Genomic DNA, 25,017 nt, shown 5'->3' on the forward strand with positions numbered 1-25,017 from the left:
AGATCACTTGGCAGCCTTCTGTTGCTTGGGCCATCATCTGGAGTGGAGTGGCTGAGTGCTTGGAGTCTCCCTCCCCTGTGTTCTTGGGCGTCTTGGTGAGGAGGATATGGAACTTGGCGAGGAGGGCAGGCAGTTATACAATGGATGCAGCAGCAATCTGTGCTCTTGTTGCCTTTCCTGCAGCTCCACCAGACGTCTGATCATGTCCCTTTGCTCCCCCATTAGCCTCAATATCGCCTCCTGCGTGATCAGATCACACTCACTGATTGCTTTCTTGGACTATGCCACCGAATGCCTCCAGGCATTCAACTGTGCCCTATCAGTGCGGGAGGAATGCATGAGCTCAGAAAACATGTCATTGCGAGTGCGGTTTTTTTTCTGACTTCTAATCTGCGATAACCTCAGGGATGGAGATGATACGGGGAGCCTAGGAACATTTGCACCTGCAGGGGGGATAAAAAGGGAGAGTAAAATTTAAGAGGATACATTTCTGAGAACAAAAGGGAGACTCACAGTGAATCAAGCAATTCACAGCAGACAGCACATGTGCTTTAGATACAAGGTCGCATTTTGCCTTTTATTTTGAGAGTCTGCTGGTATGGTGACACATCACACACAGCTGGGCAACAGAATTCCGTTTCCAGGCAGCCATGGTAAGCCAAAGGATACACAGGGTTGGCTTCTTCTGCCTTCATAACATGTGGTAATGGTTTCAAACTGCAGTGCCCTCCTTTCTCATAGCAAGCAATGCTGGTTGAGTTTGCCATTTAAAAGGAGGGGCTGTAGTTTTGGGGTGGATGTGCAGCACACCCCTCCCCTCCCGCACCCCACTGGGTGGCTATTCTCTGGGATGATCCCTTTTAGTCAAGCACAAACAGCCCAGCATGCACAGGGTCCTTTTATTGTTCCCTTACAAAAATTCCCCTATTTCAACCAGGTGGCCATGAATGATATCACTCTCCTGAGGCTGACACAGAAAGATAAAGACCGAATGGTGCATGAATGTGACCAAAACCCAGGAACATTCGCTGCCATGCTTTCTGCTGCAATGATTCCAGACTACTTGCTACTAGTTTGGCATGGTAAAGTGTTCTACCGTGGAGGAGAAAATAAGGCAGCCCTCCCCAGAAACCTTCTACAAAGGCTTTCAGAGTATCTCCGGGAGAGCTTCATGGAGATGTCCCTGGAGGATTCCTGCTCCATCCCCAGACATGTGAATAGACTTTTCCAGTAGCTGTACTGGCTGCAAACGCATCCCAATTCTTCAGGGCAAATCAAACATTAAACACAATTGCTTTTAACCCCTGTAGTGTAGTTACAAATGTGCACTCACCAGAGGTGCCTTCTCCGGCTTCAGGGTCGGGGAACTCGCCTTGGGAGGGTATTGGCTCCAGGGTGATGAAAAGGTCCTGGCTGCTGGGGAGAACAGATTCTCTGCTTGCCTGCTGCTCATTCTCCTCTTCTTTCTCTTCCTCATCCACAAACTCCTCCTCAGTGTTGCATGAGACTCCCCCCTTGCAGGTGTTCATGGATAGTGATGGGGTAGTGGTAGGGTCCCCCACTAGAATGGTGTTAGCCGATGGCCAAGGGTGTTTGGTGAGGTGCCAGCTATGCCCGTTTTATACCATCCGTGACTTTAACCGCTAGGACGCACTGTCCCTTCGCGGCGGGCAGCCCAGGCTAAGCTGACGGATGCCCCAAGGTCCTAAACACCCGTGACTTTAACTGCTAGAGCTCAGAGCTCCTTCGCAGTGGGCAGTCAGGATTGACTGACAGGTGCCCCAAGAGTTTGCCCCGTGGAGGCGGCACAACTCAACGCTAGGCTCTTAGTACTCTCACCTAATGGCCAGGCTTTATAGCCAAAACGGCTGAGGTTCTTTAATTGTGTTGGCTGCTTTACAGTAAACCAGAGAAACAAGTCAGGCTTATGCACAAATGGTTACCAAAATTTATTAAACTAGATTCTAATCATGTGGTTACAAAATTGCTAGTGCCTACTTATTTAAATGTAGAGATGTTACACACACAAACAAGTTACAAAACTGAAGCCACAATCCCAAAGAGAAAAAACAAAGTATAGAGCTCTATTTCAAAATATGTGTACACTAAAGATAGGAGATCAGGTGTGTGTGCTTCTTACCCTCCTTGCGTCTCTCGATTCCAGCGGTGCCAAGCCAGGATTGGTCACTCAATTCCGCGGAAAGACGAATAAGGGACAAGGCTTAGGGACCCTCTTAGCTGCAGAAGCCTTGGGAGGCTGTCACTTATCTGACCAGCAGATAGATAGTGAAAAGCACGCAAAAATCATGGTGCTGTAGGTCCCATACTGGCCTGCGTTGTGCAGGAGGTCGGACTAGATGATCATAATGGTCCCTTCTGACCTTAGTATCTATGAATCTATGAATCTCTGTACTCCTTTATTCTCTTTCTCCTTTCTTATGCCAAATTGGGGCTGGTCTGTCTGGGCGATGCCAGCTCTCGCAAGAGTAGTTTACACTTGCAAGGGAGAGAAACAACAAGTTTCAACTACTGGACATTCCTTTTATTAGAGTAAATATTTTCCCACCTAGGATGTTGGGGTGTGTGCATCACGCTATTTAGTAGGGGCTAAGAGCCATGTCTGTCACAGCTTCTCTGTCTGCTGTGAGCCTAATTGTTGTATATGTTCCCAGAGGCACATTGTAGCAGCACACCTGTGCTTCTCACAGCTTCAAAGGCTGTGCTGGAATTGATGTTAAGTGCCCTGTTGTTTTGGCTCCCTTGTGTTCCCAGCAGTGCTGGTCTGAGAGGGGGGGGCTGGCTGTCTGGCTACAAATGGCATGCAGCTGATCATAGAAGCGGCATGAGTGGGGCTCTGACCCAGAGCAACCATTTGCCTCCTTTGTCTTTTCATAGCCTTGCCTCAGCTCCTTAACTTTCACGCGGCACTGCTGTGTGTCCCTGGTGTAGCGTTTCTCCACCACACCCTGTGCGATTTTGGCATATATATCGGAGTTCTGTCTGCACAGATTCTTCTCCCCATACAGCAATCAGATCCAGTGTCTCCCATTCGCTCCATGCTGGAGCTCGTTTTTGATTCTGGGACTGCATGGTCACCTGTGCTGCTGAGCTTGCCACGCTGACCAAACAGGAAATGAAATTCAAAAGTTCCCGGGGCTTTTCCTGTGTATCAGGCTAGTGCATCAGAGTTGAAAAGTGCTGTCCAGAGCGGTCACATTGGAGCACTCTGGGATTGCTTTAGGAGGACAATTCCGTCGAATTGCAGAACGCTACGTCTTTTGCAGTACCCCAAATTGGATCCAGCAAGATCGATTTTAGCACTTGATTTTAAGAGCGCAGCAGTTGATTTTAAGAACCCTTTTAGGTCGACGGAACGGGGTTGTTTTTTAGCCACATTGCTTATAAAATCAACCTAATGTGGCTAAATTCGACCTAATCTCATAGTGTAGACCAGGGGTGTAGCAGTATCCACACGAGATGTTACTACGCAGCAAGCTAGCATGCTGTAGAGTGACACTCTGGCTTGCCATGCAGTAACGTACCATGTAGACAAGTGTTAAGGTTGCATAGTTGAGCACTCAGAAGTCAGAAACTATAGAAGGTAAACTTGAGCATGCAGCCCTAACTACTGGGAGAGCAATAAAGAGGTGCACAGACAATCCAGGAAGTTTTTGGAAAGGGTAGGGGACAATTTCCTGGTGCAAGTGCTGGAGGAACCAACTAGGGGCAGAGCTCTTCTTGACCTGCTGCTCACAAACTGGGAAGAATGAGTAGGGGAAGCTAAAGTGGATGGGAACCTGGGAGGCAGTGACCATGAGATGGTCGAGTTCAGGATCCTGACACAGGGAAGAAAGGAGAGCAGCACAATACGGTCCCGAACCACTTCTTTCTCCACAGAGGGCTGGTCACCTCCTCCCCATGCTGTGCTGCCCAGTGCAGTCGTCTGGGAGCTGACCTTGTTTGTGAAGAGAGAGGCAAAAAAGTACATTAGCTTTTTCCACATCCTCTGTCACTAGGTTGCCTCCCTCATTCAGTAAGGGGCCCACACTTTCCTTGACTTTCTTCTTGTTGCTAACTTAGAATCATAGAATATCAGGGTTGGAAGGGACCTCAGGAGGTCATCTAGTCCAACCCCCTGCTCAAAAGCAGGACCCATCCCCAATTAAATCATCCCAGCCAGGGCTTTGTCAAGCCTGACCTTAAAAACTTCTAAGGAAGGAGATTCCACCACCTCCCTAGGCAACGCATTCCAGTGTTTCACCACCCTCCTAGTGAAAAAGTTTTTCCTAATATCCAACCTAAACCTCCCCCACTGCAACTTGAGACCATTACTCCTTGTCCTGTCCTCATCTACCACTGAGAATAGTCTAGAACCATCCTCTCTGGAACCACCTCTCAGGTAGTTGAAAGCAGCTATCAAATCCCCCCTCATTCTTCTCTTCTGCAGGCTAAACAATCCCAGCTCCCTCAGCCTCTCCTCATAACTCATGTGTTCCAGACCCCTAATCATTTTTGTTGCCCTGAAGAAACCCTTCTTGCTACTCTTAACATCTCTTGCTAGCTGCAACTCCAGGTGTGATTTGGCCTTCCTGATTTCACTCCTGCATGCCTGAGCAATATTTTTATACTCCTCCCTGATCATTTGTCCAGTCTTCCACTTCTTGTAAGCTTCTTTTTTGTATTTAAGATCAGCAAGGATTTTACTGTTAAGCCAAGCTGGTCGCCTGCCATATTTACTATTCTTTCTACACAGCGGGATGGTTTGTCCCTGTAACCTCAATAAGCATTCTTTAAAATACAGCCAGCTCTCCTGGACTCCTTTCCCCCTCATGTTATTCTCCCAGGGGATCCTGCCCATCAGTTCCCTGAGGGAGTCAAAGTCTGCTTTTCTGAAGTCCAGGGACCGTATTCTGCTGCTCTCCTTTCTTCCCTGTATCAGGATTCTGAACTTGACCATCTCATGGTCACTGCCTCCCAGGTTCCCATCCACTTTAGCTTCTCCTACTCATTCTTCCCAGTTTGTAAGCAGCAGGTCAAGAAGAGCTCTGCCCCTAGTTAGTTCCTCCAGCACTTGCACCAGGAAATTGTCCTCTACCCTTTCCAAAGACTTCCTGGATTGTCTGTGTACCGCTATATCGCTCTCCCAGCAGTTATCAGGGTGATTTAAGTCTCCCATGAGAACCAGGGCCTGCGATCTAGTAACTTCCGTGAGTTGCCGGAAGAAAGCCTCGTCCACCTCATCCCCCTGGTCCAGTGGTCTATAGCAGACTCCCACCACGACATCACCGTTTTTGCTCACACTTCTAAACTTAATCGCAAAAAGAAAAGGAGTACTTGTGGCACCTTAGAGACTAACCAATTTATTTGAGCATGAGCTTTCGTGAGCTACAGCTCACTTCATCAGATGCATGCCGTGGAAATTGCATGCATCCGATGAAGTGAGCTGTAGCTCACGAAAGCTCATGCTCAAATAAATTGGTTAGTCTCTAAGGTGCCACAAGTACTCCTTTTCTTTTTGCGAATACAGACTAACACGGCTGTTACTCTGAAACCTAAACTTAATCCAGAGACTAATCCGGAGCTCTGAGCAGTCATACTGCTCGCTTACATACAATGCAACTCCCCCACCTTTTCTGCCCTGCCTGTCCTTCCTGAACAGTTTATATCCATCCATGACAGTACTCCAGTCATGTGAGTTATCCCACCAAGTCTCTGTTATTCCAATCACATCATAATTCCTTGACTGTGCCAGGACTTCTAGTTCTCCCTGCTTGTTTCCCAGGCTTCTTGCATTTGTGTATAGGCACTTGAGATAAATCGCTGATCGTCCCTCTTTCTCAGTATGAGGCAGGAGCTCTCCCCTCTCGCGCGCGCCTGCTCATGTTTCCTCCCGGTATCCCACGTCCCCACACACTCAACTTCATCTCTTTCTCCTTTGTTTTGTTTTGTTTTTTTTAACTTTTGAATATTTCCTTCTGTTCTGAAAAGTATTCTGATATGGATTTTCGTATTCTTCCTGATTTTGTGTGTCAAATCTTTAAACTGTTCTCTGCTAACAGCTTGAAATGTGTATGTGGTGGGCATGAGATCCATCAATACCTTCAGGTGTGCAGGCACTTCAGAGCTTGCATGCGTGCCTGTTTATTGTGTGTATCTTGTAGGTTGGGGTGGGGAATCTTTTTTTCCGTTAGAGGCCATTGACCCACATTAAAAATCAGTCATGGGCCACACACAGCCCCGCGGGGGGCTTCCCCTAGGCTCTGGAGGCGGGCCAGAAATGCAGGGTTCTGGAAGGGGCTCTGGGCTGGGGCAGAAGGTTGGGATGTAGGAGTGGGTGAGGGCTCTGGCTGGCATTGCGGGCTCTGGGGTGGGGCTGGGGATGAGGGGTTTGGAGTGCAGGAGGGGCTGAGGGTTGGGGTGTGGGAGGAATGTTCGTGGTGCAGCCTCCGGGAGGGAGTTTGGGTGTGGGAGGGGGCTCAGAGCTGGGGAAGGAGGTTTGGGGGGTGGCTCCTGGTCTGCGGTGCAGCAGGGTTAAGGCAAACTCCCTGCCTGCCCTGGCTCCAAGCTGCTTCTGCAAGTGGCTGGCATCTCCAGCCCCTAGGTGGAGCGGTCAGGGGGTTCTGGATAGCGCATGTTGCCTGCACCCGCAGGTGCCACCCATGCAGCTTCCAGAGCAGCTGGAGAGCTGGCGCTGGGGTCGGGGGCAGTGTGTGCAGCTTCCCTGATTGCCCCAGCTCCTAGGGGTCACAGGGACATGCTGGTCTTTTCCGGGAGCTGCCTGGAGCTGATTGCACTTTTTATGGCCTGGCGACCCAAGTTTCCCCCTGCAGTGGGGTGTGCTGGCGCTCCCAGCTCCAGCCCTGCATGGGGTGGGAGGACGCTGAGGCTTGGGGTTTCTGGCTTGCTACGGGCCGGATGAAATGAAGCAGCGGGCTGGATTCGGCCTGCGGGCCATAGGTTCCCCACCCCTGTTCTAGACTAATATATAACCTTACTTCAACAGGCAGCTTTGCATATACACACAGACTTGTGTATTATTTTTGACAGGTTTCAGAGTAGCAGCCGTGTTAGTCTGTATTTGCAAAAAGAAAAGGAGTACTTGTGGCACCTCCGAGACTAACACATTTATTTGAGCATAAGCTTTCTTGAGCTACAGCTCACTTAATCGGATGCATTCCTGAGCATAAGCTTTCGTGAGCTACAGCTCACTTCATTGTTAGTCTCTAATGTATTATTGTAATACATATATCTCATGCTATGTATTGTATTTTCCTAATAAAACAAGTTATGTTTTATATATTTGAATGATACAAAAATAGGATGAAAATAAAAAGAATACTTTTTGTAAAACCCAGGAATTTTTTTGGTAAAAATCAATTTAAACTGAAAAGAAAGGGGCTTAACTATGTACCTAGTCTTCAGTATATAGTAGATGTTTTGCTAAGTTTCTGAAAGGGACGGGAAGTAAATCGAAAGGTTTCCTGAGTGCATGTGTAGTTGAAACACTGAAATATTAAACTACAGAGGTAAACGTGGATGTGCTGTACACGCGTACAAAACTAGTTCCCTAGCGAGCTGCCTAGGCCCCTGAATAGCTCCAGACTGGCCTCTCTCTAAATATTTCATCGAATCTTTGCTTAGTTTTGATTTCCATCATCCTCTTCCTTCTTTTCTGGCCTTACTGGCCTATGGTATTGAACATAGGTGGCTGGGAGCCAGAAGATCATGAGTTCTGTTCCCACCTCTTCCCCGATTGGCCTTAATTCTCTTCACTTCTCCACATTTTACAGGTTGGGTAAATGAAACACAGAGGTTGCTTGCACAGGAACACCTAATAAGAATAGGAATTATTTAATGAGTTAATTTGCATGATTGCAACTAACTTGCTTGTAGCTGTAAACTGTAGCTTTAAAAAACTTTGTGGATTTAGAGCTTGTGCAGTGCTGGCAAATGAATCCCTCTTTTCATCCCAGGCAGTAACAGGACAAGCTTACCCCACACTGCCCTGCCTCAGGCATTTCTTGTCCTCTCTACTGAGTCTGCAATTAGTGCAAAGCTTGTTGATGCGGGAGCTGGAACTGAGACCTGCCAAACTCATCTTGTACAGGAGCCACCAAAGCGCTATTAGATGGGAACAGTGTATAATAAGAATGGCCATATTGGGTCATTTTTGTTGCCCTTTTCTGAAACTTTTCCAATTCCAGTATATCTTTTTTGAGATGGGGCGACCACATCTGCATGCAGTATTCAAGATCTGGGTGTACCATGGATTTATTTATATGATATGATATTTTCTGTCTTATCTGTCCCTTTTTTAATGATTCCCAACATTGTTAGCTTTTTTGACTGCTGCTGCACATTGAGTGGATGTTTTCAGAGAACTATCCATGATGACGCCAAGATCTCTTTCTTGAGTGGTAACAGCTAATTTAGACCCCATCATTTTATACGTATAGTTGGGATTATTTTTTCTAATGTGCATTACATTGCATTTATCAATATTGAATTTCATATATCATTTTGTTGCCCAGTCACCCAGTTTTGTGAGATCCCTTTGTAGCGCTTCACAGTCTGTTTTGGACTTAACTATCTTGAGTAGTTTTGTATCATCTGCAAATGTTGCCACTTCAGTGTTTACCCTTTTTTCCAGATCATTTATGAATATATTGAATAGTACTGGTCCCAATATAGACCCCTGGGGGACCCCACTATTTACCTCTCTCCATTCTGAGAACTGACCATTTATTCCTACCTTTTGTTTCCTATCTTTTAACCAGTTATCGATTCATTGGAAGACCTTCCCTCTTATCCCATGACAGCTTACTTTGCTTAAGAGACTTTGGTGAGGGACCTTGTCAAAGGCTGTCTGAAAATCTAAGTACACTGTATTCACTGGATCACCCTTGTCCACATGCTTGTTGACCCCCTGAAAGAATTCTAGTAGATTGGTGAGGCATGACTTCCCTTTACAAAAACCATGTTAACTCTTCCCCAACAAATAATCTTCATCTATGTGTCTGACAATTGTTTTTTTACCATAGTTGCAACCAGTTTGCCCGGTACTGAAGTCAGGTTTACTGGCCTGTAATTGCTAGGATCTCTTCTGGAGCCCTTTTTAAAAATTGGAGTCGCATTAGCTATATCCTCCAGTCATTTGGCACAGAAGCTGGTTTAAATGATAGGTTACAAGCCACAGTTAGTAGTTCTGCAATTTCACATTTGAGTTTCTTCAGAACTCTGGGGTGAATACCATCTGGTCCTGGTGACTTATTACTGTTTAGTTTATCAATTTCCAACACCTCCTCTACTGACACCTCAATCTAGGACAGATCCTCAGATTTGTCCCCTTCATTTGATTCCACACTTTCTTTCACATATAGTGCTGCTCCTCCACCAGCACGCCTGTTCTGTCCTTCCGATAGATTTTGTTCCCTGGTATTACTGTGTCCCATTGATTGTGTTCATTCCACCAAGTTTCTGTGATGCCGATTATATCAATATCCTCATTTAATACAAGGCACTCTAATTCACCCATCTTATTATTTAGACGTCTAGCATTTGTATATAAGCACTTAAAAAAAATTGTCACTTTTTAGCTGTCTGCCATTACATGTGTAATTGAATGGGCCTCTTTTTCATTTGACTGTTTGTCATCAGATCTTATCTGTATTTTATCATCTTCCATGCTCTCCTCCTCACTAGAACACAGAGAATCCCCATTAATAGATTCTCCCCTAAAGGATGTCTCTGTCTGAACCACGTGTTCCTCCAGACCTGTCGGCTTTCCCCCAGCCCTTAGTTTAAAAATTGCTCTAAGACCTTTTTAATTTTAAGAGCTTGCAAACTGGTAACATTTTGGTTTAGGTGGAGCCCATCCTTCCTCTGTAGGCTCCCCCTTTCCCAAAAGTTTCCCCAGTTCTTAATAAATCTAAACCCTAATCAGTCTAATCCCTACTGAGTGGAACTGGATTCCTACTGGTGACGTATGGGCAAAATGCTCTGAATTTCAAGCAAAGTTCTAAGTTAGTAGGTTCCCCTATCAGTCCTAATATTTCATCTTTCAGAGTGACGCTTGTTTTCTGGAAAGATAAGATTAAGTCAAGTTCTGACCTTTTTGGAGCTCACAGAAGCAGCATTTCCAACACACTGCTCTCGGTCTTCTTCAGACAAACCCTCTAATAGGTGTCCCACCCAGTTCTTAAAGGGATAGCTCCCAGTAATCAAAATACACACACTATAAATACCGCAATAAAGGAAATATTAATACAATATTCAGTTTGATCCCTAAATACAGTGTTTTGTAATATGCAATCATTTTAGCAATCATTGCAGGGCCCTCACACTGATTTACATAGTTTCCAGCCCCCCTTGGCTCATCAACTGACTTTGAACCCACGGTCTTCAGATATGTAGCACCTCTTTCACTCCACTGTAGGAGAAAGTAGTGGGAAAGGTTTGCTGTTTTCTTCTATGGACAGCAGCCCATAGATGGAGACAAAACACAGACTTTATCATTGGTTATACAGCTATGTGCATTAGCACTAGAATGCTTGGTATCAGGGTTAGTCTTGCAACCCGATAGAACCTGACTACAAGTTTCGTGGTCAAGTGTGAAAACAACGCAACTCTCTCAGGCTTGCTGAGGTAGACTCTGAACACCTCCTCCTGCCTGTGGAGTCAGCACAGTGATGACTGCATGTTGTACTCCTGCTGGCCGCTGCTCTGTGTGCTGTGGAGTGAGCGTGCTGATGAGTTGCAATGCATCTCATTCAGCAGTACACGCACAGCAGGAAGGTGGCAGTGGTTTTTAGGAGCAGGCACACATGCCATGCTGACCCCATAGCAGGAGGCGGTCGGAGACAAATCTCGGGCATGGGGAGCAGGAAGCGCCTATCAGCCTGAGCCCCAAGGATGAGGCGAGAGTGCTGGCACAGGTTTGGAGGGAAGTGTCAGATTTGGGTCAGCTCTGGGCTAGTCGTGTTCGGTTTGGGCTTTAAAAAGAGGTCCTAGCAAACCTTTAATCAGGTTTCTTGGGTTCCATTCCTGGTTTTGGGAGACGAGAATGGCCTAGTGGCCGGACAGCATAGCCAAATGTAGCAATGCACCTGATAGGGGCGATTGGACCATGAGTTACCATCGTAGTAACATAGAATCACAGAATGCAGCCGTCCAAGGGCATTAGACTTATGAAAAGCCCATCTGGGGGAATTAAGATATCAAATGTATAAGGTGCAGTGAGAAGAAATATTAAAATCCAGAAGTGTTAAGAAATCCCTAAAGAACACTTCAGCACAGTAGACCATAATCTCTCTGAAAAAAATGCAGAAGAGAATTGTCCATTTGCTGCTTCACAGGGACTGCTCAAAGATCTGATGATCATAGAATCATAGAATATCAGGGTTGGAAGGGACCCCAGAAGGTCATCTAGTCCAACCCCCTGCTCAAAGCAGGACCAATTCCCAGTTAAATCATCCCAGCCAGGGCTTTGTCAAGCCTGACCTTAAAAACCTCTAAGGAAGGAGATTCTACCACCTCCCTAGGTAACGCATTCCAGTGTTTCACCACCCTCTTAGTGAAAAAGTTTTTCCTAATATCCAATCTAAACCTCCCCCACTGCAACTTGAGACCATTACTCCTCGTTCTGTCATCTGCTACCATTGAGAACAGTCTAGAGCCATCCTCTTTGGAACCCCCTTTCAGGTAGTTGAAAGCAGCTATCAAATCCCCCCTCATTCTTCTCTTCTGCAGGCTAAACAATCCCAGCTCCCTCAGCCTCTCCTCATAAGTCATGTGTTCCAGTCCCCTAATCATTTTTGTTGCCTTTCGCTGGATTCTCTCCAATTTATCCACACCCTTCTTGAAGTGTGGGGCCCAAAACTGGACACAGTACTCCAGATGAGGCCTCACCAATGTCGAATAGAGGGGAACGATCACGTCCCTCGATCTGCTCACTATGCCCCTACTTATACATCCCAAAATGCCACTGGCCTTCTTGGCAACAAGGGCACACTGCTGACTCATATCCAGCTTCTCGTCCACTGTCACCCCTAGGTCCTTTTCCGCAGAACTGCTGCCTAGCCATTCGGTCCCTAGTCTGTAGCTGTGCATTGGGTTCTTCCGTCCTAAGTGCAGGACCCTGCACTTATCCTTATTGAACCTCATCAGATTCCTTTTGGCCCAATCTTCCAATTGGTCTAGGTCCTTCTGTATCCTGTCCCTCCCCTCCAGCGTATCTACCACTCCTCCCAGTTTAGTATCATCCGCAAATTTGCTGAGAGTGCAATCCACACCATCCTCCAGATCATTTATGAAGATATTGAATAAAACCGGCCCCAGGACCGACCCTTGGGGCACTCCACTTGATACCGGCTGCCAACTAGACATGGAGCCATTGATCACTACCCGTTGAGCCCGACAATCTAGCCAGCTTTCTACCCACCTTATAGTGCATTCATCCAGCCCATACTTCCTTAACTTGCTGACAAGAATACTATGGGAGACCGTGTCAAAAGCTTTGCTAAAGTCAAGAAACAATACATCCACTGCTTTCCCTTCATCCACAGAACCAGTAATCTCATCGTAAAAGGCGATTAGATTAGTCAGGCATGACCTTCCCTTGGTGAATCCATGCTGGCTGTTCCTGATCACTTTCCTCTCATGCAAGTGCTTCAGGATTGATTCTTTGAGGACCTGCTCCATGATTTTTCCAGGGACTGAGGTGAGGCTGACTGGCCTGTAGTTCCCAGGATCTTCCTTCTTCCCTTTTTTAAAGATTGGCACTACATTAGCCTTTTTCCAGTCATCCGGGACTTCCCCGGTTCGCCACGAGTTTTCAAAGATAATGGCCAGTGGCTCTGCAATCACAGCCGCCAATTCCTTCAGCACTCTCGGATGCAAGTCGTCCGGCCCCATGGACTTGTGCACGTCCAGCTTTTCTAAATAGTCCCTAACCGCCTCTATCTCCACAGAGGGCTGGCCATCTCTTCCGCATTTTGTGATGCCCAGCGCAGCAGTCTGGGAGCTGACCTTGTTAGTGAAAACAGAGGCAAAAAAAGCATTGAGTACATTAGCTTTTTCCACATCCTCTGTCACTAGGTTGCCTCCCTCATTCAGTAAGGGGCCCACACATTCCTTGGCTTTCTTCTTGTTGCCAACATACCTGAAGAAACCCTTCTTGTTACTCTTGACATCTCTGGCTAGCTGCAGCTCCAGGTGCGATTTGGCCCTCCTGATAACATTCCTACATGCCCGAGCAATATTTTTATACTCTTCCCTAGTCATATGTCCAACCTTCCACTTCTTGTAAGCTTCTTTTTTATGTTTAAGATCCGCTAGGATTTCACCATTAAGCCAAGCTGGTCGCCTGCCATATTTACTATTCTTTCGACTCATCGGGATGGTTTGTCCCTGTAACCTCAACAGGGATTCCTTGAAATACAGCCAGCTCTCCTGGACTCCTTTCCCCTTCAAGTTACTCCCCCAGGGGATCCTGGCCATCCGTTCTCTGAGGGAGTCGAAGTCTGCTTTCCTGAAGTCCAGGGTCCGTATCCTGCTGCTTACCTTTCTTCCCTGCGTCAGGATACTGAACTCAACCAACTCATGGTCACTGCCTCCCAGATTCCCATCCACTTTTGCTTCCCCCACTAATTCTACCCGGTTTGTGAGCAGCAGGTCAAGAAAAGCGCCCCCACTAGTTGGCTCCTCTAGCACTTGCGCCAGGAAATTGTCCCCTACGCTTTCCAAAAACTTCCTGGATTGTCTATGCACCGCTGTATTGCTCTCTCAGCAGATATCAGGAAAATTAAAGTCACCCATGAGAATCAGGGCATGCGATCTAGTAGCTTCCGTGAGCTGCCGGAAGAAAGCCTCATCCACCTCATCCCCTGGTCCGGTGGTCTATAGCAGACTCCCACCACTACATGTTGCACACACTTCTAAACTTAATCCAGAGACACTCAGGTTTTTCTGCAGTTTCGTACCGGAGCTCTGAGCAGTCATACTGCTCCCTTACATACAGTGCTACTCCCCCACCTTTTCTGCCCTGCCTGTCCTTCCTGAACAGTTTATAACCATCCATGACAGTACTCCAGTCATGTGAGTTATCCCACCAAGTCTCTGTTATTCCGATCACGTCATAGTTCCTTGACATCACCAGGACCTCCAGTTCTCCCTGCTTGTTTCCAAGGCTTTGTGCATTTGTATATAAGCACTTGAGATAACCTGTTGATCGCCCCTCATTGCCAGTATGAGGCAGGAGCCCTCCCCTCACAGACATTCCTGCCTGTGCTTCCTCCCGGTATCCCGCTTTCCCACTTACCTCAGGGCTTTGGTCTCCTTCCCCCGGTGAACCTAGTTTAAAGCCCTCCTCACTAGGTTAGCCAGCCTGCTGGCAAAGATGCTCTTCCCTCTCTTCGTAAGATGGAGCCCGTCTCTGCCCAGCACTCCTCCTTCATGGAACACCATCCCATGGTCAAAGAAACCATGATGTTCATGTAAGAACCAGTTAAGCTCCTTTTTGGAACCAAGTAGCTGAAACAATAGCATCCTCTGCCAAAAACACAGGTACATGGGTGGAGGGGCTTCACTGAGTATAGTTTTATTAAGATTTGTGTGTCTGTGAAAGAGGAGCAGAGAGGGAAGGCACCAAAGAAGTACAAAACACAGCCACAGTAGCACTAGGAGCAGGGCCCTGAGAAAAAGCCGAGAGAGAGAGAGTGCTTTCCGACTGATTGTTGGCTAGGAAGGGGCTTGGAGCTGTGCACAAAGAAACTGTCTTCTGCTGTTAGAGTTCTGCAGTGTTTAGGGGAACAAGACTTTGTACATTCTTCCTAAATAAAATGACTTCTTCAAAGATACCTGTCTCCATCATCATTTTCTCCTCCTAAATGAAACAACCCACACTATTCTGAATTTTGGTCAAATGTAGGAGTAACATACCCTACTACCTGATGCAATGGCTCTGAGGCCTCCTGCAAGGTATAGGAGGGCCCCATATTGATGGTTTCCAGATCTGCTGGATTTGGGGGTTGAACCTCTAGCTTTTGCAACAGTCAGGACAAATCTTGCCTAGAATGAAAAAAATTCCCATGCAATTCCACAACGGAAAACTAATTATTTTCCGCCCAGATCCTCTTCCCAAATGTTTTTCTTAGGGTATGTCTACACTACGAAATTAGGTCGATTTTATAGAAGTCGATTTTTAGAAATCGATTTTATACAGTCTATTGCGTATGTCCACACTAAGCGCATTAAGTTGGCTGAGTGCGTCCTCACTACCATGGCTAGCATCGACTTACGGAGTGGTGCACTGTGGGTAGCTATCCCACAGTTCCCACAGTCTCTGCTGCCCATAAATATGGAATTTATAGGTTAAGCGCCCAATGCCTGATGGGGCAAAACCATTGTCGCGGGTGGTTTTGGGTATGTGTTGTAGGTCACCCCTCCCTCCATGAAAGCAACGGCAGGCAATCGTTTTGCGCCTTTTTTCCATGCGGACGCCAAACCATGGCAAGGATGGAGCCTGCTCAGCTCACTGTCACCCCTGCTGTTGTGTTCTGGGTGCTGCTGTCAGCAGACGGTGCAGTACGACTGCTAACCGTCATCCACCGCGTCCGCTACAACTCTGCTCTTGTAAATGAGCTCAGTCTCAACAGCAAATTTCTCCATGTTGTCGTCGTCCACCGCTTCCGCTGCAACTCTGCTTTCCTGGTGCCATGAATCCACCTCTCAGATCCTCTCGTTCTGTATAAATATCTATTCTCGTGGCATCCGTCGTCATCTACTGCTTCCGCTGCAACTCTGCTCTCCTGCAGACGTTATACCACGGCAAGCATGGAGCTCGCTCAGCTCACTGCTGCTGTTGTGACCATTGTAAGCCCCTTGCGCATTATCCTGGAGTATATGCAGAACAGGGCTAAGAGACACCAGCACGAGGACGATTTTGATGAGCACATGGACACAGACGTTCCTGAAAGCACAGGCTGTGGCAACTGGGACATCATGGTGGCAGTAGGGCTGGTTGATACAGTGGAACACCGATTCTGGGCCCAGCAAACAAGCACAGACTGGTGGGACCGCATAGTGTTGCAGGTATGGGATGATTCACAGTGGCTGCAAAACTTTCGCATGCGTAAGGCCACTTTCCTGGAACTCTGACTGTTGCTTTCACCCACCCTGAAGCGCAGGAATACGAGGATGAGAGCTGCCTTGACAGCTGAGAAGTGAGTGGTGATAGCCCTGTGGAAGCTTGCTATGCCTGACTGCTACCGGTGAGTCGGGAATCAATTGGGAGTGAGCAAATCTACTGTGGGGGCTGCTGTGATCCAAGTAGCCAATGCAATCATTGACGTTCTGTTATCAAGGGTAGTGACTCTGGGTAATGTGCAGTGGATGGCTTTGCTGCAATGGGTTTCCCTAACTGTGGTGGGGCGATAGACAGAACGCATATCCCTATCTTGGCACCAGACCACCTTGCCAACCAGTACGTAAACTGCAAGAGGTACTTCTCAATGGTGCTGCAAGCACTGGTGGATCACAAGGGATGTTTCAGCGACATCAACGTGGGATGGCCGGGAAAGGTGCATGACGCTCGCATCTTTAGGAACTCTGGGCTGTTTGAGCAGCTGCAAGAAGGGACTTACTTCCCAGACCAGAAAATTACCGTTGGGGATGTTGAAATGCCAATAGTTATCCTTGGGGACCCAGCCTACCCCTTGCTCCCATGGCTTATGAAGCCGTACACAGGCAGCCTGGACAGTAGTAAGGAGCAGTTCAATTATAGGCTGAGCAAGTGCAGAATGGTGGTAGAATGTGTCTTTGAACGTTTAAAAGCTCACTGGCATTATTTGCTGACTAGCTTAGACTTCAACGCAGCCAACATTCCCATTGTTATTGCTGTTTGCTGTGTGCTCCATAATATCTGTGAGAGTAAGGGGAGACGTTTATGGCGGGGTGGGAGGTTGAGGCAAATGGCCTGGTGTCTGATTTTGAGCAGCCAAAAACCAGGGCGATTAGAAGAGCACAGCAAGGCGTGTTGCGCATCAGAGAAGCTTTGAAAACCAGTTTCATGACTGGCCAGGCTTTGGTGTGACAGTTGTGTGTATTTCTCCTTGATGTTGATTTTAATTCTCTTTAGGCCAACCACCCTCCGAAATAAAGTATCTATTTTCTTGAAACCATGCATTCATTCTTTATTATTATTAAAAAAAAAAAAAAAGGAGATAACTGACAAGGTAGCGTGGGTGGGGTAGGGTGGGGTGCGAGAGGAGGGAAGAACAAGGCCACACTGCTTATTGTAGCCACACCACAAATCAAACTGTTTTAATGACAGCCTTCTGTTGCTTGAGCCATCCTCTGGAGTGGAGTGGCTGGGTGCCCGGAGCCTTTCTTTCCCCCCCCCCCCCCCACATGTTCTTGGGTGTCTGGGTGAGGAGAATATGGAACTTGGGGAAGAAGTCAGGTAGTTGTACAATGGATGTGGCTGGGGTCTGTGCTTTTATTGGCTTTCCTGCAGCTGCACCAGACACTATATCATGTCCGTTTGCTCCCCCATTAGCCTTAGCATCGCCTCTGCTCTTTGCGCTCCTGCCTCTGCTCTTTGCACTCACTTAATGCTTTCCTAGCCTCTAACACTGAATGCCTCCATGCATTCAGCTGTGCCCTGTCAGTGCTGGAGGACTGCATGAGCTTGGAAAACATGTCACCCCAAGTGTGTTTTTTTCACCTTGTAATCTGCGGTAACCTCAGGGATGGAGATGATAGGGGGAGCCTAGAAACATTTCCACCTGGGGCGAGATAAAAAGGGAGAGTAAAATTTAAGGTGATACATTTCTGAGAACAAAAAGGAGACTCACAGTGAATCAAACAATTCACAGCAGACAGCACATGTGCTTTAGGTACAAGGTCGCATTTTGCGTTTTATTTTGAGCGTCTGCCGGTATGATGGCACATCACACACAGCTGAGCAACAGAATTCGGTTTCCATGCAGCCATGGTAAGACAAAGGGTACGCGGGGCTGGCTTATTACCATGTGGGAATGGTTTCAAACTGCAGTGCCATCCTTACCCATAAGAAGCAATGGGTTGGGCGTTACATTTAAAAGGAGAGGCTGCGGTTTTCGGGTGAATGTGCAGCACACACCTGTCCCGCACTCCACTGCCTGGCTATTCTCTGAGATGATCCCTTTTAGCCAAGTGCAAACAGCCCAGCATGAACGGGGTCCTTTTATTGTTCCCTTACAAAAATTCCCCTATTTCAACCGGGTGATCATGAATGATGTCGCTCTCCTGAGGCTAAGACAGAAAGATATAGACTGAATGTTGCTTGAATGCAACCAAAACCCAGGACCATTTGCTGCCATGCTTTGTGCTGCAATGATTTCAGAATACTTTCAGAGTACCTCCAGGAGAGCTTCATGGAGATGTCCCTGGAGGATTCCCGCTCCATCCCCAGACATGTGAATAGACTTTTCCAGTAGCTGTACTGGCTGCGAATGCATTCCAATTCTTCAGGGCAAATCAAACATTAGACACTATTGCTTTTTAAACCCTGTACTGTAGTTACAAATGTGCACTCACCAGAGGTGCCTTCTCCGGCTTCAGGGTTGGGGATCCCGCCTTGGGAGGGTATTGGTTCCAGGGTGATGAAAAGGTCCTGGCTGCCGGGAGCATGGATTCACCGCTTGCCTGCTGTGCATTCTCGTCCTTCTCCTCCACCTCCTTTTCCTCAGCCACAAAATCCTCCTCCCTGTTGATTGAGACTCCCCTCTTGCAGGTGTCCACAGACAGTGGTGGGGTAGTGGTAGGTTCCCCTTCTAGAATGGCGTGCAACTGATCATAGAACTGGCATGTATGGGGCTCTGACCTAGAGCGACTGTTTGTTTGCCTCCTTTGTTTTTGGTAGGCTTGCCTCAGCTCCTTAATTTTCACGCGGCACTGCTGTGTGTCCTTGTTGTATCCTCTTTCCAACTTGCCCTGTGAGATTTTGGCAAATATATTTGCATTTCTTCTTTTTGATTGGAGTTCTACCTGTACAGATGCTTCTCCCCATACAGCAATTGGATCCAGTGTCTCCCTTTCTGTGCATGCTGGAGCTCGTTTGCAATTCTGGGGCACTGCATGGTCACCTGTGCTGCTGAGTTCACCATGCTGACCAAACAGGAAATGGAATTCAAAAGTTCCCAGGCCTTCTACTACGTACCTGGCTAGTGCATCAGAGTTCAAAGTGCTGTCCAAAGCGGTCACAATGGAACACTCTGGAGCTCCCGGAGGCCAATACCGTCGATTTGCATCCGCACTACCCCAAATTTGACCCAGCGCTAGTCCGCTCGCCAGGGAGGAGTACAGAATTCGATTTTAAGAGCTTTTTAAGTTGATGGAACAGGGTTGGTTGTGTGAACGCATTCATTTTAAAATCGACCTAATGTGGCTAAATTCAGCCTAACCCTGTAGTGTAGACCAGGCCTTAGTGAGTACATCTCTTATTTGGCATTTTTATTAATGATCTGGTAGAGAGTAAGTAGCATGTTAATGAAATACACAATGACTGGAAGGAAATGAGCAAAGAATGAGATTTATCTTGGAAAAATCTATCCAATGCATCCGATGAAGTAGCTCACAAAAGCTTATGCTCAAATAAATTTGTTAGTCTCGAAGGTGAATCATAGAATATCAGGGTTGGAAGGGACCCCAGAAGGTCATCTAGTCCAACCCCCTGCTCGAAGCAGGACCAATTCCCAGTTAAATCATCCCAGCCAGGGCTTTATCAAGCCTGACCTTAAAAACCTCTAAGGAAGGAGATTCTACCACCTCCCTAGGTAACGCATTCCAGTGTTTCACCACCCTCTTAGTGAAAAAGTTTTTCCTAATATCCAATCTAAACCTCCCCCACTGCAACTTGAGACCATTACTCCTCGTTCTGTCATCTGCTACCATTGAGAACAGTTTAGAGCCATCCTCTTTGGAACCCCTTTTCAGGTAGTTGAAAGCAGCTATCAAATCCCCCCTCATTCTTCTCTTCTGCAGGCTAAACAATCCCAGCTCCCTCAGCCTCTCCTCATAAGTCATGTGTTCTAGACCCCTAATCATTTTTGTTGCCCTTCGCTGGACTCTCTCCAATTTATCCACATCCTTCTTGTAGTGTGGGGCCCAAAACTGGACACAGTACTCCAGAGGAGGCCTCACCAATGTCGAATAGAGGGGAACGATCACGTCCCTCGATCTGCTCGCTTATACATCCCAAAATGCCATTGGCCTTCTTGGCAACAAGGGCACACTGCTGACTCAAGTCCTCCTTTTCTTTTAACAGATAGAGGGTGCCACCCATTTGCATTACATCCTCCACCAATACTGCTTCTGGGCCTTCTCTGGAAGGCGATGGTTCCTTGGTTACCTAGGCTGCACAGGTTACAGAGCTGCCATCTCTCCTTTGGGAACAGGGAGCTTAGTCTGGGGAATTCTAACACTTCATTTTTTAGGACTTGAATACCGACGTACATATATCTGTTTGTCAGAGAGTGGAGATGGGTGGCAGGAGAGAGAGAGATCACTTAAATACACAAGCATGCTCATATGTGTGTCTTCCACTACATTGCCTTACTTGAACAGACAGCCTTATAAGCCTTATACACTTAGACCAATTTATTATTAACATAAACACCTAATGTAATATACTGAATTTTCTTAACGTAATCAGTATTTTTATGTATTTGGGTGGTCCAAAATTCAGGTTAATATCAGTAAAAACTGAATAATAGCTTTTGTAAAACACGGGTGTGACATTCTGTACCTGATAGTAGCACCCTGGAATCCCATATTCACCATTCCCATCTGATTATGATATGTTTTGTACAAAAAGTATGCCTTGTGAGGTATCAATTTAAAAGTCTTGATCTGCTGAACATGAATATCCTGTTAGATTGTATGTATGATCATGTTATGTGAAGTTATGAAGTATTGCTTTATATGTTAAACAACAAAGTAAAAGAAGCAGTGAGAGGCAAAAAGGCATCCTTTAAAAAGTGGAAGTTAAATCCTAGTGAGGAAAATAGAAAGGAGCATAAACACTGGCAAATGAAGTGTAAAAATACAATTAGGAAGGCCAAAAAGGAATTTGAGGAACAGTTAGCCAAAGCCTCAAAAAGTAATAGCAATTTTTTTTTTAAGTGCATCAGAAGCAGGAAGCCTGCTAAACAACCAGTGGGGCCAGTGGATGACTGAGGTGCTAAAGGAGCACTCAAGGACGATAAGGTCATTGTGGAGAAACTAAATGAATTCTTTGCATTGGTCTTCACAGCTGAGGATGTGAGGGAGATTCCCAAACCTGGATTGTAGTTTCCTCAGGAAGTCAGTGGTGTCTCGAAGGTAGCTGGGAGTGCTGGTAGCGTAGGGGCTGAGGAGAGTCTCTACATAGCCAGACAATCCTGCTGTCAGGGTGCCAATGCCTGAGATGATGGGGCGCCCAGGATTTCCAGGTTTATGGATCTTGGGTAGTAGATAGAATATCCCAGGTCGGGGTTCCAGGGGTGTGTGTGTGCGGATTTGATCTTGTGCTTTTTCAGGGAGTTTCTTGAGCAAATGCTGTAGTTTCTTTTGGTAACTCTTTTTCTTTTGTAGAGAAGCAAAGTGTGTGTAGTAAATGGCTTGTCTAGTTTTAGTAAAGTCCAGCCACGAGGAAGTTTGTGTGGAAGGTTGGTTTTTTATGAGAGTATCCATTTTTGAGAGCTCATTCTTAATCTTTCCCTGTTTGCTGTAGAGGATGTTGATCAGGTGATTCCGCAGTTTCTTTGAGAGCGTGTAGCACCCTGATAGCAGGATTGTCTCGCTATGTAGACTCTCTCCTCAGGCCCTACGCTACCAGCACTCCCGGCTACCTTCGAGACACCACTGACTTCCTGAGGAAACTACAGTCCATCGGTGATCTTCCTGATAACACCATCCTGGCCACTATGGATGTAGAAGCCCTCTACACCAACATTCCACACAAAGATGGACTACAAGCCGTCAAGAACACTATCCCCGATAATGTCACGGCTAACCTGGTGGCTGAACTTTGTGACTTTGTCCTTACCCATAACTATTTTACATTTGGGGACAATGTATACCTTCAGATCAGCGACACTGCTATGGGTACCCGCCTGGCCCCACAGTATGCCAACATTTTTATGGCTGACTTAGAACACAGCTGCCTCAGCTCTCATTCCCTAGCACCCCTCCTCTACTTGCGCTACATTGATGACATCATCATCATCTGGACCCATGGAAAAGAAGCCCTTGAGGAATTCCACCATGATTTCAACAATTTCCATCCCACCATCAACCTCAGCCTGGTCCAGTCCACACAAGAGATCCACTTCCTGGACACTACAGTGCTAATAAACGATGGTCACATAAACACCACCCTATACTGGAAACCTACTGACCGCTATTCCTACCTACATGCCTCCAGCTTTCACCCTGACCACACCACATGATCCATCGTCTACAGTCAAGCTCTGCGATACAACCGCATTTGCTCCAACCCCTCAGACAGAGACAGACACCTACAAGAGCTCTATCAAGCATTCTTACAACTACAATACCCACCTGCGGAAGTGAAGAAACAGATTGATAGAGCCAGAAGAGTTCCCAGAAGTCTCCTACTACAGGACAGGCCGAACAAAGAAAATAACAGAATGCCACTAGCCGTCACCTTCAGCCCCCAAGTAAAACCCCTCCAACGCATTTTAAGAATCTACAACCTATCCTGAAGGATGACCCAACACTCTCACAAATCTTGGGAGACAGGCCAGTCCTTGCCTACAGACAGCCCCCCAACCTAAAGCAAATACTCACCAACAACCACATACCACACAACAGAACCACTAACCCAGGAACCTATCCTTGCAACAAAGCCCGTTGCCAACATATCTATTCAGGGGACACCATCACAGGGCCTAATAACATCAGCCACACTATCAGAGGCTCGTTCACCTGCACATCCACCAATGTGATATGTGCCAGCAATGCCCCTCTGCCATGTACATTGGTCAAACTGGACAGTCTCTACGTAAAAGAATAAATGGACACAAATCAGATGTCAAGAATTATAACATTCATAAACCAGTCGGAGAACACTTCAATCTCTCTGGTCACGCGATTACAGACATGAAAGTTGTGATATTACAACAAAAAAACTTCAAATCCAGACTCCTGCGAGAAATTGTTGAATTGGAATTCATTTGCAAATTTGATACAATTAATTTAGGCTTGAATAGAGACTGGGAGTGGCTAAGTCATTATTCAAGGTAACCTATTTCCCCTTGTTTTTTCCTACCCCCCCTCCTCCACCGACGTTCTTGTTAAACCCTGGATTTGTTCTGGAAATGGCCCACCTTGATTATCATACACATTATAAGGAGAGTGGTCACTTTAGATAAGCTATTACCAGCAGGAGAGTGGGTTTGTGTGTGTGTGTGGGGGGGAGGGTGAGAAAACCTGGATTTGTGCTGGAAGTGGCCCAACTTGATTATCATACACATTGTAAGGAGAGTGATCACTTTAGATAAGCTATTACCAGCAGGAGAGTGGGGTGGGAGGAGGTATTTTTTCATGCTTTGTGTGTATATAAAAAGATCTTCTACACTTTGCACAGTATGCTTCTGATGAAGTGAGCTGTAGCTCACGAAAGCTTATGCTCAAATAAATTGGTTAGTCTCTAAGGTGCCACAAGTCCTCCTTTTCTTTTTGCGAATACAGACTAACACGGCTGTTACTCTGAAACCTGTCATAGATTTTTAAGTGTTTGCAAGTAGTGAGACATAAGTCAGAATTGGTTACAAAGAAATAAAAGGTAAAATGCAAACTGATACCTAACTTAACAAGCTAAGTGAACGTAAAGCAAAAGGCTCTCTCACCATATGTTCTAGTAGAAGACTACTAGAATCTTTCAGCCAGGATCCCTCCCCACTCCAGTGATGCTTCCTTTTTCCTTCATGTGTTGTTGATGCTGTGAGTAGAGATGAAGGGAGAGATAATCTGGGGAGTTTGTACCCCTTTCTTATAGCAACTCTCTACTTTGAGAATCGTCTCCAGCTGGGGTTCAGGCAACAGTCTGTGGGATAGGAATTTCCAGCTGTTTCTTTGCCAACATATACATTTCTGTCTCACACCCTTTTTCTTGCCAAAGAATGACTGCTTACCCAGGTGATAGTCCATCGGATTTTGTAGACACCTGGCTGAGGCATCAGTTTGCCTTTCGTCTCTGAGGAATTGGTTTGTGTCTGCTTTTCTGAATTTGGAGCATGTTACAGCAATGTTATACAGTAAAATCTTTACATACAATGTTGCCATGCATATTTTACCAGGACACTAATGATCAGTACATTGTGAATTTTCAAATGATAGCTTTGTACAAAATCCATTATAGTTTTCTAAAAAGGGTGAATGAACGTAAGGATACAGACTGTCACATGCACATGATTCATTTCTTTCTGTGTAAGAATGATGATCAGGGTCCTTAGTTTTTCTATCTTTTATGGGTATTTGCTGCAGGAGTGAGAGCTCCCCAGGGCCAGATGATGAAAGTCTTGAGAATTTATGTTGGGGCCAGACCTTAGAAATGTTGCTGTTCCAATACTCTTCTCTTCAGATAGATGACTTATACTGGAGCCATGGCTCTTTGCCTTGGTAGCTCTGTATTTGTGAGAGTGTCAGCCACTTGGAGCTCATGCTCTAGAGGGCTAGTCTCAAAAACAAGAGAGCAGAAATAGAAGGGATGGAGAGGTGGGTATTGGGTGTCAACAATGAATAGAGGTAAGAGGAGAGACTGCTGCATGAGGAGAAGTTGAAAGGACTAGGACTGTTTTAAGGAGGACATGAATAAGAAAGGACGTGACTGAGGTATAAAATAATAAGTGATATAGAGAAGACAAATTAGGCACTTCTGTTTACCCTTTCTCAAAATACAAAGTAAGAGGGGACATCATATAACAGACAGGACACTAAAACTGATAAAAAGACACACCTTTTCTTTTGGCTGTG

At 46.3% G+C, this 25,017-nt stretch overlaps 1 protein-coding gene across 7 annotated transcripts in view; it reads left to right on the plus strand.

The window, feature by feature from the left end:
• Positions 1-25,017, plus strand: part of LZTR1 (leucine zipper like post translational regulator 1) — a 298,705-nt gene that overhangs the window by 8,248 nt on the left and 265,440 nt on the right. For 5 of the 7 annotated variants that reach the window (XM_073319622.1, XM_073319624.1, XM_073319628.1 and 2 more), the window contains exon 1: positions 23,128-23,282. The exons of the other annotated variants lie outside the window; for them this stretch is intronic. In XM_073319622.1, the coding sequence (XP_073175723.1) occupies positions 23,143-23,282 (140 nt within the window). In that variant the 5' untranslated portion in view covers positions 23,128-23,142. Of the gene's footprint in view, positions 1-23,127; positions 23,283-25,017 lie in introns of those variants that run through there. 7 annotated transcript variants of the gene reach the window in all.

The sequence above is a fragment of the Lepidochelys kempii genome, chromosome 21, assembly GCF_965140265.1.
Source record: "Lepidochelys kempii isolate rLepKem1 chromosome 21, rLepKem1.hap2, whole genome shotgun sequence".
Taxonomy (NCBI): domain Eukaryota; kingdom Metazoa; phylum Chordata; order Testudines; family Cheloniidae; genus Lepidochelys; species Lepidochelys kempii.